We start from the raw sequence: 18,429 nt of genomic DNA on the forward strand, positions 1-18,429 counted from the left end.
AATGTATACGAGTTTATCATATCATCATATCATCATTTAATCATTTAATTATGTTAATTTGTACATTTCGGTCTTACATTTGGTCAAGTAGGTACAAGACTGCTAAGGTGTACAATATAAGATATTAAATTATAATTTATAACTTACATAAATTTTCACGTTTATAATAGGGCACAATAAGTTATTATAATGTATAAGGGAAATATACCCTGTGGCGCCATCTTTCTGAATTTTTTTTCACTAAAAGAGCTTTTTCCCACTTACATGCAGTTTTTTGCGGGTACGGTCTTTTGCAGGATCCAGTTTTCTGTGTGCATGGTTGAAGCGAAAACAAAAAAATTTTGCCTCCACTTTACTTGTAGGGGAGGTACCCTAAAAAAATGATTTTCTAGATTATATTTTACTACTTTTTACTTCGGCATAATTTTCGTATATATCCATGCCAAATTGTAGCTTAATTAGCGGCCCGATTCGAAGAATGAGATACGATAACGATAAGTTCTGGTTTAGATAAGTTCTCATTTAGATATCGTTTGTATGTCGTATAATTGACAGAAGTAGCTTGATTCGGGTAACCAATGCCACTTTGACGTTAGAAATATCGTAGATAGATCTTATTGGGATCACAGCGGAATCGAAATAAACGTCAATTTTGACATGTCGTTTAGTTATCGATCTTTCCAAGGTCTTAAACGTGTCTTTATCATTCTTCGAGTCGGGCTGTAGGACAGACAAGACGGACATGGCGAAACTATAAGAGTTCCTACTTGACGACGGAACCCTAAAAATCTTTCCTGTAGACATAATAAACTTAAGGGAATCAAAACTAATGTTGACCCTGCATTCAGTATACCTATCTTGACGACCGGTTTGGCCTAGTCGGTAGTGACCCTGCCTACGAAGCTGATGGTCCCGGGTTCAAATACTTCAAATCCTGGTAAGGGCATTTATTCGTGTGATGAGCATGGATGTTCCTAAGTCATGGGTGTTTTCTGTGTATTTAAGTATTTATAAATATTTATATATAATATATATCGTTGTCTAAGTACCCTCAACAGAAGCCTTATTGAGCTTACTTTGGAACTTAGTCAATTTGTGTAATAATGTCCTATAATATTTATTTATTTTTATTTATCTGGAACTCAACTCAGAAAAACTTGATCCCCTAAGTTGGTTAAAAATTGAATAAAAGTATTTATGCGTAAACAAGTTTTATTTTAAGCTATGAAGGAAGGGAAAAAAGGGGGTTGAAAGTGTGTTTCGGGACATAAATCCTCGCGGACGAAGTCATGGGCAACGGCTAATATAATATATTAGCCGTTGCCCATGACTTCGTTATATTATGTATTATTTAACTGTTCGCAGAAGAGATCTTATTCAGAAATGTGTTTGATCCAGTAGGTAATTTTGCTACAAATAAATGCTACAAATTTTGCTACAAATTAGGTACGGATTAGTGACGTGAGTGACACAATGACATAAATAAAGAGGAAGTACATTTGTGGTATAATATAGGAAAACAAAACGGAAAAAGAATGTATACCTAGGCACATACGTTAATGTGTTCCTGAAATGATGATCCATTTCATGGTAGGTATGTTATCGGGGCTTGCCCAAACATTTGTGCCACGTCTCTTCCCTTAATATTATAAATGGAAATGACCCAACCTGTACACAAACGTATAAAATGTGATTAAAACTTGGTCGAATTAAACTGTTTGTTTTATAATAACGATGTAATTTTTTTAAAGCTTACAAAACAAATTTAAAACATATCAGTGAAATAATAAGGATCAAAGTCAAATGGCGTTCTATAAGTTAAATCATGTGTCGAAAGATGGCAGTAAATTACGTGGCTACAAAGTTTTCTTTGACAATACATCACTATTTCAAATTCTCTTTGGTTGTATATAGTCTGAGATGAAAAACAATATATATGTAACGAAATCTGACGAAATCATATCCACCATTAGGGTGTAGAGTTACCCTTTAGGCAGGTACTGTAATGAAGATTCCGTCGGACCCCTGAAGGGTCTCCTTTCGAATTATATCTAAAATTGGATGGAAGGGTCCGGCAAATGCAATTTACGAGGGAATGTTTGCAAACGATTTCAATATATCTTGACAATGTGACTGTGATTTTGAACTCAATACGCTTTAAGTATGTTAGTCAATATTGAGTCCTCTGAATCACATCTTCCTCGCGTTGTCCTGGCATTTTGTCACGGCTCATAGGAGCCTGGAGTCCGCTTGGAAACTAATCCCAAGAATTGGGGTAGTTGTTACGAAAGCGACTGCCATCTGAGCTTCCAACCAAGAACTAAGCCTTATTGGGATAAGTCTGGTTTCCTCACGATCTGTTCCTTCAAGATCCCTCACCTTCTTTCTAATGCTAATTATTTAAATCGGTTCAGCAGTTTAAGCGTGCAGATGTGACAGATCGAGAGACCGAATTACTCTCGCATTTATAATATATGACCGCGGCCGGCAAAACGTCCCACTTTGTTTTGCAGATTGCTTTGATTATTACACAGATTTGCTTATTTATACGAATAACATTTCAAGGCGTCCTTATGGCAAGCGACAAAAAAGGACGTTTTGCCGGCCTCGGCCACATATTAGGACATTTCATTCAGTATTGACAACTAAATTGGCTTGAGCCCTAAATTGCCCAACATTTAAAGTCCGCCACCATGCCATCACAGTGACAATAAAAAATTATAAAAGTTCATAGGGATTACATATTATGGACTGACATGTTATAAAAATGAAATCCCTTGACCGTACAAGCTTTGCATAGGTTGGGGCTATAAGGGCTTACTTATTACCAGTTCGCCGGACGATATCGGCCTATTAGTTATTCGCAAAAGCAATCGCGAATAACTGACAGGCCGATATCGTCCGGTGAACTGGTAATCAGTGGGCCTCTTAAGGTCAATCTGTGTAACAGTTTCACTATTTATTTATATTTAATTTCAACCTAAAATATATAAACTAGTGATTCTGTGAGCTGTAGACCTCTTGTTTAAGCTTAGAAAATGTACAAGTCAACAATACTTATTTCGTTGAGTTGTTATCACAATGAACTCACAATGGTTTTAAGCGCCATTGGCTAATGACGCTATTAGCCTTTATGCCAACGTTTGCAGTTAAAATAAAAACTGGATTAATAAACAAAAAACTATTTCATCATAAAATTTCCAGGGAGTCAGTTTAGAATTGCGAGCTGTAGAGAACATCCGGGCATCCGAAAGCAAAATGCCCGAGTTAAGGGAGACCTTCGTTAACGCTTCGGTTAATAAGGAAATAGACAGGAAAGTTCACACTAAAAAATATATTTTTTGTGTCACCAGGACGTGGCTCCAGAAGAGGCCTACGCCGAGGCCCTGGAGGGCAACCGCATTGACGACGTGCTGGACGAGTCGGCACACTGCTACAGCGCGCCGTGCTCCACCAACGGCGAGTGCTGCCGAGGCCTCATGTGCCTCGAGACAGGTATGTCTTAGTTTTAGTCTCTAGAGGCCTACGAAGGCTCTGGAGCAAGCATTGAAGGTGTGCTGGACGAGCCGGCGGCCGGATTTTCATGCGGTTTGAAGGACCAACAATGTAAGAAAAATATTCGAAGGATCACTGCTGAATGATGAATAACACTGACATCCGGTTCGAAGGACCATTGGTGACTGAAAATTATGAAAAATATATTGCCGCAATATCTGGAACGCTTGTATAGCGAAATTGGCGCAGCATATTTTTCGTCAACTAGTCCACCAATCTGGTTATTTGTTATTTATCGTATGGCTTCGTTACATGTCACTGGATATAAAATGGTAGAGAGTATAAATTATACTAACAATTTAAAATTTCGCCCTACTCAGAGAAGTAGCCGCTTCTCCAGTCAGGATATTGAAGTCATTCGCATGGCCCATATATTTTGTGAGGGGATGATACCAGTACTATTTGGGTGCCCACACTCGCAGGCAGGAGAAGCACTCCAGCCCCATAGTTACCAATTCCGGTTTTAAAGCGGTTAAGGGCTGAGCATACGTGACGGGGCTCTTCGAAACCGGTGGGAGATGTTCGAGGTGTGAGAGGGACTGAGTCAATTAGTGTATGTCCTTATATTATTTATTAAGTCAGAACATATACTCCATAATTGGGTCACCACAATCCAATGTTCCATAACGGGGTCTCCATAATTCAATGTTCCCGCTGCTCTCATAAAGATAATCGAGTTGGTTCGCGAGCGACGTTTTTTAAACGGATCTGCATAATACTGAGATTGCTGAGGCTGTAAAGGCTTTAGTACTCTGTTAATGACTGCGTAATATTTACTCTGTGTTAATTTATTTATCGCAATCAGAAACGAGTTAATAATTCAGCCTACTGGCCACAGGCCTCCCACTAATGGGCAGAGGCCTCCTCTCATGTGCGAAAGGGCTTGGGCTATAATCCTCACGCTGGCCCAAAGCAGGTGGGGACTTCACATACACCTTTAAATTTCTTCGCGGATAGCGGGCGAAGGCGAAGATAGGTCTTTTAACAATTCAAGGCTGACAATTTATTTTCTAGCCGCGGTATGTACAATGTATTAAAAAAATCGCAGAAATTTATGAAATATAAATCCAATAATAATCTAGGTAATAATTCAATATAATCATAACAACATTCATTACCATGCCAATAATTCTATCGAAATCCTATTATTAACGCTTTAAGAGCCAATATTCCCGCGAATGTTTTAGGAAAATTATTTTTATAAAAGTACACAAATGGAATGTTTTCATTACGATGGAATAACAGCCGAAGCTTACGAGGCACATTCGCTTTGTTTTTATTACGTTTTCTCCCAATTTTTGTATGGAAAGTAAATAACTTATTCATATTTCAATAAGGCTTTGAGCCGCAATCTCCAACGATTTAGGAACGTTGGAAAAGATTGTGTTTGCTTTATGTAAGGTGTTTTTCTAATCCTTTATCATACTTAGCAAAGTGGGTATGTGTAAAGGGGCCTCAAAGGGGCCCACTGTAGGGCTAAGATGGTCGGCTCTTTATCATTTGTCACTATGGCTGTCACGTTCTAACAAGTATGTAAGCCCAAAAGTGACGGGCATAGAGACAAGTGATAAAAATGGAACCATGATGCCACCGCTGATGACCAGTTCGCTAGACGATATCGCCCTGTGAGTTGTTCGCGATTATCAGCTTTATTTTATTTGTAGTTAGTTTTTGGCATGAAGTACCCATTGACATAAATGTACTACGTACTAGACACGCTCGAGAACAAATTGTGTCCGCCATTTTCAGCGTTTGACGTCTGTCACTAAGCTTAAGAATATTAGCTAGTCAGAAGCGAAACTGTTATGACAACTTTTCATTTTCTGTCTAAATACGTACTGTGAAGAATCTAGATAAAATTTATTTGTTTCCATTAAAGTGTGTGTGATGTGTGTGTAATGCCTTTTGTTTCTTTTGTGCCGATATTAAAATTAATAAAAATATTCTTTAAACCTTTTGTGTTGACTCTCGTACTCGTAGCAATTTTGATCAAATCGCGCATATAACATAATAATTATATTCTTTAAATATAATAAAAACACTTCAAAAATTACAAGATAATAATTAATTTATCATTTTTGTGTATATATTTTACAAACAATAAGGTAGATTATCATTAGTACCTACGTGTTACATCTGCGAAATGTAAGCTATGCGCCAAAGAAAATGGCGTACCACCGCGAGTGTTTAAAGTGACGTTTCAAATAATCTAAATAAGCTTAAAACAAAACATTTTTCGCAGTGGATTGTTATTATATTGCTTTTATTATGTTTCTAGATATTATTAGAATACATTTTCATAACGCACAAAGGCATTTTCAATTTTTATTATTTTTTAAAATTTTCGTTACATGTGTGGCATCTCGTCAGTAGTCGGAGACGTACTAAACGCAATGAAGTGCCGGCACTTCAATGAGGTGTGAAATTATTTTGTCGGAGATGCCGACTCTATACTATACCTCGATGGAAGTACCAAAGCTAATATTTTGAATTTAATATATGTAGTAGGTCTATAAATGGGCAATTCATGAAATAAAAACTGTAGGTGCCGCTATACCAGAACACCAAAAAAATTGACGAATTATAGTTTCCATTATTTTGACATATATTTGAACTAAAGTTTCAGACAACACTTATTGTAGTGATGAGTTTTAATATGTAATATCGCCTACCAAAAATCAAATAAATCGCAAAGACCAAATTCAAGAAAATAATTAATCAGTGAAAAAAAAACAAACCACCATATTACGAAAACTGACAAGTGTGACATGGTTCTTCTTTTGGGAATAGAGCTTTGCCTACAAGGAAAATATAAAAATTAAATAACTAGAACATTTGATAAAAAGGCTAATTTTGCATAGAACGCACGGCTACAGCCTTTAAATTATTAAAACAACAACCTGAACAAATTAATAAAACTGGCCAAGAGCATGTCGGGCCACGCTCAGTGTAGGGTTTCGTAGTTACTCTTCCGTCACAATAAACTGAACTGGAGCTTGAAGTATAGTAAATTGTTAACCAAGGGATGAAATGGTACCTTTAAACAAATAGGCAAATTTGCATAATCAGTACCTAATTAAAGTAAGTCTTTTTACTATGAAGGGAAAACTTTTTGCGATAACTCAAAAACAGCTAAACTGATCATGTCCGCTATAGTTTTCATTTAATGTCTTTCTTAAGCTCTACTTCCACGATTTTTTTCATATTTTTTGGACCTATGGTTCAAAAGTTAGAGGGGGGGGGGGACACATTTTTTTTTTCTTTCGGAGCGATTATCTCCGAATATATTCACTTTATCAAAAAATGTTTCTTGAAATCCCCTAGTAGTTTTAAAAGACCTTTCCAACGACACTCTAGGGTTGAAGCGAAAAAAAAAATTCATTCCTACTTTACGTGTAGGGGAGGTACCCTAAAAAAAATTATTTTTTTAGATTTTATTGTACGACTTTGTCGGCTTTATTGATTTATGTATCCATGCCAAATTTCAGCTTTCTATCACTAACGACCACGGAGCAAAGCCTCGGACAGACAGACAGACAGACAGACGGACATGGCGAAACTATAAGGGTTCCTAGTTGACTACGGAACCCTAAAAATGAAAGTTTCTTAATATCAATCGTTGCTTAAAATGCATAACATCATCCCTATATAAAACCTGTTTTGATCAAAATAATATGATTCTAGCTAAACTATACGTGAAAAGTAATCCCATATTTTTACGTGTTTGTTGGAACGACTAGCATATCATTTATCCGCACAATAAGATATATTTCTTTTGTTAAACATATAATTTGAATACTTCTTACTACGCCTGTGACATTCCACATTCATTTTGACGACCGGTTTAGCCTAGTGGGTAGTGACCCTGCCTACGAAGCTGATGGTCCCGGGTTCAAATCCTGGTAAGGGCATTTATTCGTGTGGTGAGCATGGATATTTGTTCCTGAGTCATGGGTGTTTTCTATGTATTTAAGTATTTATAAATATCTACATATTATATATCGTTGTCTAAGTACCCTCAACACAAGCCTTTTTGAGCTTATTGTGGGACTTGGTCAATTTGTGTAATAATGTCCTATAATATATATTTATTATTTATTTATTTATTTGATGTGTGTCGTCTTCTGCTTTTGACTCTCATGGAGACAGATCTAATTACAGAAATTTGGACTTTAATTTTCAGACAGTAAGTCATTTGTCTCTCTCTGTTGCTCTGTCGTATTTCAAAGTGTTTACATGTTACATGCAGTGCGTGCGGCATGCGGCCAGTGATGTTGAGTGAAATTGCATACGCCAAAAGACCAGTCGGACGCCCAATGTCATATTGTATAATATACTTGACTTGGTACATACTAGTTATGTACAGAATGTAGCATTAGTTTATGAGACTGCTAGTTTAACAGTCCAGACGCGGTTTATTTATTTAGTATAAATTTTATTTTGACACTTGGAGAGACTTTACACCTCCAAATTTTATTAGTATTAAGTACTCTGACATTGGGGACCTTTTACATCTCCAGATTTAATGTGTTTTTAACCATAGAGACTATACATCTCTATTGTATTGTATTAATTATTTATTTTAAGATTATTATAATGTAATGTTTACCCAGGTATTGGCTGTTGTATTTATAAATGTTGTTATGTATTTTTCATGTCACTATATGATGTTACTATAAATGTTGTATTGACTTGTAAAAGAGCCCTTGAGGCCTACTTGCAGAATAAATTTTTGAATTGCTTCGCTTTAAGGATTCCTGCAAGCGGGACATGTTGTCCTTCGGCATCGACCCGAACACCTGGGAAACGGAAGCCCTTAAAAGAGGGGAATGGCGTAACCTTCTACATGACGGCATAGCGAAGCGTGATGAAGTCTGGCTCGATGATTTAAAGCAGAAAAGACGGACTGCACAGGAACCATCAACAGATTCGGGCTTCACCTGCGATCTTTGTGGCAGGAAGTGCCGTGCTGTGATTGGGCTTTACAGTCACTGGAAAAGATGTGCCGCACCTCCGATCTCCGACGGCGCACGGACCTCTTCTTCTTCTTCTTAAGAGGCTGTCAATACCTAAAGCGCGCACACTGTCTATTTGTATCGGAGTAAATGAGATAGCACTGTCGCATGTTACTGGGCCTGGGCAAGGGAATAATAAGAAATTTTTTTAAATAAAAAAAGTGGATTATTAGTGTAATATTTTACTCAACCACGGTTTAGATATAAATGTTTTGAAATTGTGATTTTAATTGCAGACCCATAAGTCAAAACAATAAAGACATAAAACCGTTTAATTGTGATTTTAAGACCAATCTTTGCAATTATTTTCTATCGAGCCGATTTCGTTCAATCGTGTATCGAGTACAACCACGGTCTTTGAAATATAATTAATATGAACATATATTTTTCTTACTTGACTAAAACAAATAGTCTCTCTTAAAAAACTGTTTAAGTAACATCAATTTCAAGGATATTGGTTGTTGACAGCCTCTTAATAACCTGTCGCTGCAACAATCATCTGTCAAGATGCTGTGGCCAATGATGACATGTTACATACATTTTGTATGACATAAACGAAAAATACATTTCCTTGTTTCACTTTACGCCAAGAGAACCTGACTGTCCAAAAATAACCACAAGGAATATTTGATTTTTATTACATTCGACACATTATTTTGGACTTTAGAACGACTATTTTAAGAAACTTACTAAAAGAGTGACCTTTCTTGCGCGGGTTTAAATCTTCTATAGTGTAGGTGGCAGTTGTTGACTTTTATAAGTGTATTGTAAGTTTAAATTGAAGAAGAAAGAATTTCAAATACATTTTCTAAACTATTTTTAAAGGTTCTTTAATAAACATGATTCAGAACGACGTCATTATTTCTAGCTAGACATACATATCTATAATTTTAGCTGATTTCTACAAAATATGTACGTAAAAATACATACATTCTGCGAAATATGCAAATCATACCACGCCTGCACGTGTTTCTATTTAAATGAGTTCAGAAAAGGGACCAGTAAGTAGTAGAGACTGCCAACGTTAGGTGCATTGAGGTAATTTTTAAACAACTATCTATGAAATCAGAAGTACTTCATACTTAAGAGAGAAGAGAGACGCACTCTTCCATAAAATGTTTTTTCACTTCTAAATATATTCTGTTCTCCAGCTCTCCTAGGCTCATCTACACGATGGGCCAACACACTGGCCCACTAAGATGGGCTAGCGTGTAGAGAGAGTAGTGGTATCGGATGTCGGGCTACGGTGTAAGTTTTTTATTCGCATGTCCTATAATATTTATTTATTTATTATTTATTTATTTATATCAAAGGTAGTGGGCTAGCGATAGAGCGTACGCATCTACACGTGGCCCATTCCATAGTGCGTGCTCTCTACTCCGGAGAGATGGCCATGCGATGGGCCGAGAAGTAATAAAAAAATAGGCAATAATAGAAAAGATGGATGTCAAATGCATCTGAAATATTGACCGAAATATATCGAGCTATGTGGTATGTCGATAATGTATTTTACCAATAAAGGCATACTTTATCATTAACATGTGATTTTTAGTGATCGATGCAGTCTCTATCAAATATTTGTCTCTGATAATTCCTAGATTACCTTCATAGATTTACCTACTAAATTCTTAGAAATACCTGACATGCAAAAGATTTTTCACTTGCTTGGTTTATATTTCTTGTTGTATTATAATTATTATACACTATGCCATTGTCGTTATTTTATTATTATAAACCATTCCATCATTTGTTATGGTAACTAGAAGATGCTCATATTCACGAGTTTGGAGATGTGTCCCTACGCTACTCTGATCGCTTACTACCATACATTTCTTAAAACATCATCATCATATGCATGCAAAAGGAGGATGGGCAGATTTATATGGACACTGGCCCCTGAATCAATAAGAATAAGCGACATACCATCGGAAAGGTTTTTTTATACACTCCATTTTTTGTATGGCGAGACTTGTAAAATCTCTGTTTAAAAAAAAGCCACAAAAACATAAGAAAACGAATAAAAAACTAAAACTTCGTAACACAAAATTATCGACAATAATAAAACCTTCATTATCTACGACACAGGAACTGAGTATCGAAAAGAAACTATATATATACTACGTTTCAACTCACACTACTTTTTGCGGCGATAACTTTTTTCTAACAAAGATTTGGGACCTGCCTGCCATAGTAAAAGTGTTACAACTTAGAGTAACCTATCCAGTGGCATACCGCTTGCCCTTATTTGTCAAATGGGCCAATTACCCCACCCTCCTTTCAACAATATTTTTCAATCGTCACGTCGTTAAACACGTTACAAAAAAACAAACATCGACTTCCGTATTCAAATTGTAGCAAGAAAGTTCATTCACCCAAAATTTAATAAATTAAATGCTATGTTTACGCAAAACAAACATAATATAATGGATGCCGCGCCCATTCGTAATTTGACACTCTATTTGATTAATTCCGACAAAGGTTACAAAATGGACATGAATCAGGATGGGCTGTGGGAGGAAATTACCGAACGGGATAGTCTTATGTATCTTTCAGTAGGGTAGCAGAGAAAGCGCTATTATTGTTTGTCCTTGTCACAGTCACATTTTTAAATTGTCCACCGTAAATTTCAGTATGTTTTATAGTGGGTAACAAATAACCCGACCAAATTACGTAGGTTGATGGCAGTTTACATCCATGGGACAAATTGTCCATTCTCCTTTCGTTATCTCCCTCTCTATCGTATAATTGCATAATTAGAGAGAGAATGAATGAATGATTTTTTTTATTTCAAGCAACTAGTGGCTATCATATCATAGGTACCTACAAATAAATATTTTTTTAAACTAAACATCACAAATCCCATTATGGTTGCTTTGCATTACGCAACCCCGCAGCGTCAGGGAGCCGGCCGCGGAACCGCCGAAACTTGACACCTATTATACCGCGAGCCAGGAACAATTTCCATGACCAATCTCCTCCCGGCTAAAAAACTCGTGTAGTGGTTAACGGCTAGGTATGATGAACCCTCGTGGACGACAGCTGCCGTTCTGTTGGTAGGTTGAGAAATGGTAGCCACCGAAACACGTAAAACAAAAAAAATTGTAATCGCCTCCCGTTTGATACTTTGTAAAATGATCGTTCAGATGCTGCTGTTAATAAAAAAAATCGTCAGCCTGTTATATTGCGGTGGTAAGCACATCAGCTGGTCGCATCAACATGTAAAAAATAAGCGCTATACCTTTTATGATAGCAATAACAAATCATGAAACTTTGCATGTAGCATTTCATCAGGCGTAATCGCCTGAAAAGCCATCAAAGGATTACGCAATTTACACATTACGCATACTGTGCCGCACATAAAGTGGTAGACGCATATTTTTTACATGTTAATTTTACAGCTGACGGTCATTCCACCGCGATAGAACCGGCTGACGGTTTTTTTTTAGTTTAAAACAGCATCTAAACTATCATCTGACAAAGTATCAGCCGGAAGGCGATGACTGACGAAATATGCTCCTGGCCCGCGATCTATATCGGCCAAAACTTTTTTCTATTATCTTTCATTTTTATATACAGTGTGTATCTTTGATATAACCTCAAATTTAAACTAGACGTAGGTTTTAGTGGTATAAAACAACTCTGAAAGATATTTTTAGTTTAGTCTTCACTACCAGAGCATAATTAATTTATTTTTTTCGAGCGGCGATATATTTCGTACATCATGATCACTTGTGACAGCTGTGACGTCGCGTCATTAATGAGACGTTTTGAATTAAAAAAAAATAGTGATACATTGCTTGCTGAATTATTTTATATGGAAAAATAAAAGTCGTCCATTTTTTATAAAACCTATGAAAGTGTGTTAATTACAGCCTAAACTAACTACCCTTTAATTATGTGGTCGTATCAAAAATACACGCTGTATTCGCGATAGGTCCTCTGTATTATGGCTCTTCTACACGATGGCCCAGCGCTTAACCAGCGAGATGGCCATGCGATGGTCATGGCTCCCCTACACGATGGATCAGCGAGATGCATTCGATGGTTGAAAAGCAACTACACGATATAGTTCTGGAATGCGCCACGTATAGATGCGTACTGCCATCGCTGGCCAACTACCTTTGATGTGCGGATGAAAAACCGACACCGTGGCCAACCCATCGCCATCCCGCCGTGCCATAAGCCATCCGACACCACTACCCTCTCTACACGCTGGCCCATCTTAGTGGGCCATTATAGTGGCCCATCGTGTAGAGGATCCATTAATAAAACTCAACGAAAACCGTGCTAATGCTAAAGGAGTTTCATTTTGTCCAATTAACTAATGGACTTTCAAATGTTTTAATGAGAAATTTTATCCCAATTAACTCTAAAAATGGAACATGGAACTGACTGATGAAAAGGGTTATTAATAAGGTTAGTTATAAATTGTTTGGCAACTTATGAAAATGAAACTGAAAAATGTGGCTTTCTATCAGAAAAGGGTTTTTATGAACATAAAGCGCAAGGACCATTTTCTTAAGGACAGCCACATATATTGACAAAAACAAACATGTTTTTACACACTTTTATTTTGCTTCAAAGTGTATATTTGTGTATACACCAATCATACTACATTAGAGAAAAAAATGGAATCTTTGATATTTCACCGACAGATTTCTACCACTTTGTGCGTTAAAACTTTATTTATTCGTTTTTTTATGAAGATTACTCTGAAAATTACTTATGACCTTATAATATGACAAACATACAATAGATAAAACAAATAAAATAAAACAATGGATAATACTATTAGATTAAAACTATGTGTTGACTGTAGGCAGGCATAGACATGCCTCATGTCATTGTATGTGCAAAGTTTCATTACAATCCAACACGTAGTTTCAAAATGAGAACGAAACTCCGTTTGTATGGGAAGGTGAAATTCGGCCGAGCTTGCTGCGGACTCTTAATAAGCGTCACTAAAAAATTAAAAAGTCTCGCCCGGACGCATTTTTTCAAAAAATATACATCAAATCTTATACCTTATACAAAAAATTGGAGCTTGTTAAATAGAATAATCAACACTTATTAAGATAATAAAGTTATTAAGATAAGAAGTTATCTCTATAAGAGCATGAATGATATGATATAGCAAATAAGTGTTAGTTTGACTCGATGTATTGACATAAACAAAGCCAATTACATAATTCCATATCTCAATTATATGGAATTATGTAATTGGCTTTGTTTATGTCAATACATCGAGTCAAACTAACACTTATTTGCTATATCATATCATTCATGTCAATTTGGTCAAACGTTCAAAATAAATAAAACTATATTTTCGATACCTTTATTAAGTAATCACACACGATGATAACGATATGCTTCCGCAACGGCGTGTGTCACACAAACCTTATAATAACCAAACTTTACAATCTCCCATCCTTTTGGACAGCCTGCTCCAGGTAATGCCCCAAAAGTACCTCTCCTATTTCGCAGGGGTATGGTTTTTTGTGCGTTCTGAGCAACATTCACGAAGTTGTCTAAAGTTAAAGGAGCAGCTTCGCTGTTATCATCAACATATTCGCTTATTTCAACTATTTCGCTTTTCTTGTTCATATTTAGAATATCTCGAACATTTTCATTTTCATCGGCGTTAAGAATATTGTTCCCAATTATGTTACCATCTACTGATTCTTTTGTGTCAAGATCGGTTGGAAAAACGTCGTCTGCGATATTTTCAAACCCTATTTCTGGATTTTTCTTATAGATGATAAAGGGTATATTTATTTTATCCTTTGCTTGGTGATTTATGACCATAGCCATATTTAAATCGATAATTAACATGGCCATTAACAACGTAGTTGTTATTTTCCTCATATTGATACCTGAAAATAATAAGCACTTGTTATTAAATATTTCCTGTAATACTACAGTTTATACTTAAAAATGTGTTTAAATATAATACAATATTGTACACAAATGTACATTTGTGCACAATTTTGGGAAATCTTTCTTTTTTGCCTTGTATAGTGGATATTAGCGTAAATTTCATATCAGATTGTAATAGGCTAAAATATTCTAGTAATGTTTATCATAATAGAATTACAGGTTTTTTTTTTATCAATATCTATTTATTGACAATAACAATATACATAATGGATATATACAGAAAGATATTACAGTATTAGGTATGTTTAATTTACATAATACTTATTTACTATTTTTTAGAGAAAAGTATGGACTGAACGAAGATGTTGTAACAAATAATGAGAAAGGTATCTTGAGATGGTTTGGACACGTGGAAAGAATGAGTGAAAGAAGGCGGACAAAGAGAGTGTATAAGGAAGAAGTAGAAGAGGGAGCTGGAAGGGGTAGACGTCGGCGGACTTTCTCTGATCAAATCGGGGAAATCCTGAAGAAAGGCCAGGTCAAGAGCACCCTAAACCGACGAGCGTGTATGAGGAATGTTATGAAAGTGAAGGAAGCAAAGAGGTAGTATGTAACTATACCTACCCTTCCGGGAAATAGGCGTGATTATATGTATGCATGTATGTATTTACTGAGGATAATGACGAATAAATATCGTTAACAAAAGGGAACTGACTTTACTACACACTTAAAAATAGTATGGTCACGAGTATAGAAATTCATAAGAAAAAATATCTATTAAAAAACAAAAATAAATATTAAAAATGTTAATTAAGTAAAAGCCAAACTTCTACTGTATTTTCTTAATATTACAATTTTAGCAATGAAATTTAATACCAGACTTAGATTTATGATACGTAAATATTTATTTCAAGTTTCATGTAATTTAAGCATGATGTCGTTTTAAAAAGAGAAAGCAACTTCAATTGTATGGGGGCGGCATATTAGCAGCACTCATAAGACTTCAGAACATGACATATAAAATAAATAAATATTATTGGACATTATTACACAAATTGACTAAGTCCCACAGTGAGCTCAATAAGGCTTGTGTTGAGGGTACTTAGACAACGATATATATAATATATAAATATTTATAAATACTTAAATACATAGAAAACACCCATGACTCAGGAACAAATATACATGTTCATCACACGAATAAATGCCCTTACCAGGATTTGAACCCGGGACCATCAGCCTCGTAGGCAGGGTCACCACCCACTAGGCCAAACCGGCCGTCAATTCAATCAATCAATGTCAATCCCAATCAATCAATCAATTTCGTCAATTTTTATATGATAGTTATTTCATAGTTTAACCTATAACTAGTCGAATATAATCCAAAGATCAGATACATGACGTCGTATTAATATTTACAGTACATATGGTGCTTCTTTACCGCACTAGTGCGAAAATTAGCATATTACGTTACTGTGTCGAACATTTAAAGGGCCATATGTACTGTAAAACGTTGTACGATACATGTGCGAATAGGTAATTCGTAACTCGTGTCGATTTAAAACACTCCCTTCGGTGGTGTTTTAATTTATCGCCACTCGTTTCGAATTTCCTATTTTTCACACTTGTATCGTAATGTACTATTATCTACTAAAATTTGTTCAAAAACTGCAAATTACGGCACGAACATACAAATAAACTGTGTCAGGACAATGTATTGTATATGTAAATGTTATTATTGCGTAAAAATCAAATAATGAATCAATATCTATTTAATAAGGACAATCATATTACGAACATCTCAGAAAAACAATGGAATTTGATATGACCTTTTTTTTCAATCAACCTACGCCCAAACTAAGCATAGCTTGTACTCTGGGTGACGATATATACATACTTATATAGAAAAATATACACTAATATACTCGTACATAGAAAGCACCCATGACTCAGGAACAAATATCTGTCTTCATCACACAAATAAATGCCCTTACCGGGATTCGAACCCAGGACCATCGGCTTCATAAGCAGTGTCATTATTATCACTAACACACTAGGCCAGACCATTCCTCAAGGGTGTAATGTGTAGATAAAGCGGTGTATGTAACTGTGCATAATAAGGTTTTAAAATACGAGTGTGTGTTTATGAAACGAGCTGAAAGCGAGTAGCAGTCACATAATAGTACATTACGATACAAGTGCGAAAAATAGGAAATTCGAAACGAGTGGCGATAAATTAAGATACCACCGAAGGAAGTGTTTTAATCGACACGAGTTGTGAATTACCTATTCGCACATGTATCGTACGTTTTACAGTACATATGGCCCTTTAAATCGACGTAGTTAGGTAATGTGTTAATTATCGCACTAGTGCGATAAAGTAGCACCAAAAAGACTGTAGACAACTATTATGTCACTGTTCTGACTATATAAATACACCACGATCAAATAATACAAGCCTTAGTGAATAAATAAGATTTATATGAGGAAATCAATAATTGTTTTACCGTATATTGTGACGATACGAGGAAGTTCACTCTGCAGTTAAATGTAAACTAATGGCGATCCATGAAATGGAACAACTTATATACTAATATGTATAACGTGACGCACTCATATTTAATATATTTAATTACCTAATTAAATTAGCTTAGAGCGCTCACGCCATATATAAATAATAAATAAATATTATAGGACATTATTATTATTTTTTTATTTGATTATTCTGATGGTCTGAAATAAACTTTTTTTTATTTTTATTATTATTATTACACAAATTGACTAAGTCCCACAGTAAGCTCAATAAGGCTTCTGTTGAGGGTACTGAGACAACGATATATATAATATATAAATATTTATAAATACTTAAATACATAGAAAACACCCATGACTCAGGAACAAATATTCATGCTCATCACACGAATAAATGCCTTTACCAGGATTTGAACCCGGGACCATCGGCTTCATAGGCAGGGTCACTACCCACTAGGCCAGACTGGTCGTCGAGAATGACCATATAACTGGTCATTAGCCTGAGAACTTTTTTAAACGCGAAGGGTACGGTGACAGTTGCTTTTTTTTTTATTCCATTCCATGGACGATTTAGACCAATGTTCAATAGGACAAACATACACATCATACATAACAGACATAAATCACAAAAACATATATTACTATGTTAAAAAAATTAAAACGGCGGCGGCGGTTTCGTGGGAATCTGCCGAATCCCGCACCAGAACAGGTGGCGCATCCGAAAACTGCGTCGTCAAAATGATATTTATATTTTAAGATTTTTATTATTGTATTTATGTTAGTCTGTAAGGTATGTATATATGGGCCATAGTTGCCTGAATATAAATGATATTAATTTTATTTTAATTTTAAAAGATAAAGACATCTAAGATGAAGGACATGAAGGTCTGTAAAAATATGGATTATTAACCCCATTATACCCTCCTGAATTCTGAATTTATTTGGTTTCACTCGCATTCTTAGTTAAGAGCCCTTAATCCTTGGAGCGTTCTCCGATTTCACGAAATAACGCTCGATAGATGGCGTTGGCGCTCGGTACGCGAGCGCCGGCAACGCGACGCGCGTTTCAATGCAGACTAGAATAATCTTGATAGTTTTCAATATAATTTCAAGCAACATTAATTTTAGTGTCATATGATATCATATGGGCACTCTTTATTTTATTGTATATGCACAGTAGTTTTTTTTTTATGTACACTACTACTAAGTGTACAGACTACAGAGTGTACTATAACCCTTGCTCTTTATTCTGTCTCTTTCACACCAATGGAAAATGAAGAAGTTACTAAATGACTGCAGGTATAAATAAAGTATATTAGTGCGATAGAGAGACAGATAGTGTTTCGTTGTCGTATCGTAAACGATTGGCATGTTGGCCACACACTTGCTTAGTGCCTAGCCAAAATACCAATCGTTTGCGTATATTAGTGCGATAGAGAGAGAGTAGTGT

At 35.7% G+C, this 18,429-nt stretch overlaps 1 protein-coding gene and 2 long non-coding RNA genes across 3 annotated transcripts in view; 1 reads left to right on the forward strand and 2 right to left on the reverse strand.

Annotated features, from left to right (window-relative positions):
• The window catches only part of LOC133532041 (uncharacterized), a 331,954-nt gene that overhangs the window by 185,927 nt on the left and 127,598 nt on the right, over positions 1-18,429 (reverse strand). The gene's annotated exons all lie outside the window — the stretch shown is intronic.
• Positions 1-18,429, forward strand: part of LOC133532017 (ITG-like peptide) — a 74,318-nt gene that overhangs the window by 24,830 nt on the left and 31,059 nt on the right. The window contains exon 3 of the mRNA XM_061870503.1: positions 3,354-3,495. Coding sequence (XP_061726487.1) covers positions 3,354-3,495 — 142 coding nt within the window. The remainder of the gene's footprint in view (positions 1-3,353; positions 3,496-18,429) is intronic.
• On the reverse strand, positions 13,892-16,997 carry LOC133532040 (uncharacterized). Its single transcript, XR_009801631.1, has 2 exons — positions 16,955-16,997; positions 13,892-14,443 (listed from the first exon to the last, which is right to left on the reverse strand). It is a non-coding gene; the product is annotated as an uncharacterized LOC133532040 (long non-coding RNA).

This window comes from Cydia pomonella, chromosome 26 (assembly GCF_033807575.1).
Source record: "Cydia pomonella isolate Wapato2018A chromosome 26, ilCydPomo1, whole genome shotgun sequence".
Lineage (NCBI taxonomy): Eukaryota > Metazoa > Arthropoda > Insecta > Lepidoptera > Tortricidae > Cydia > Cydia pomonella.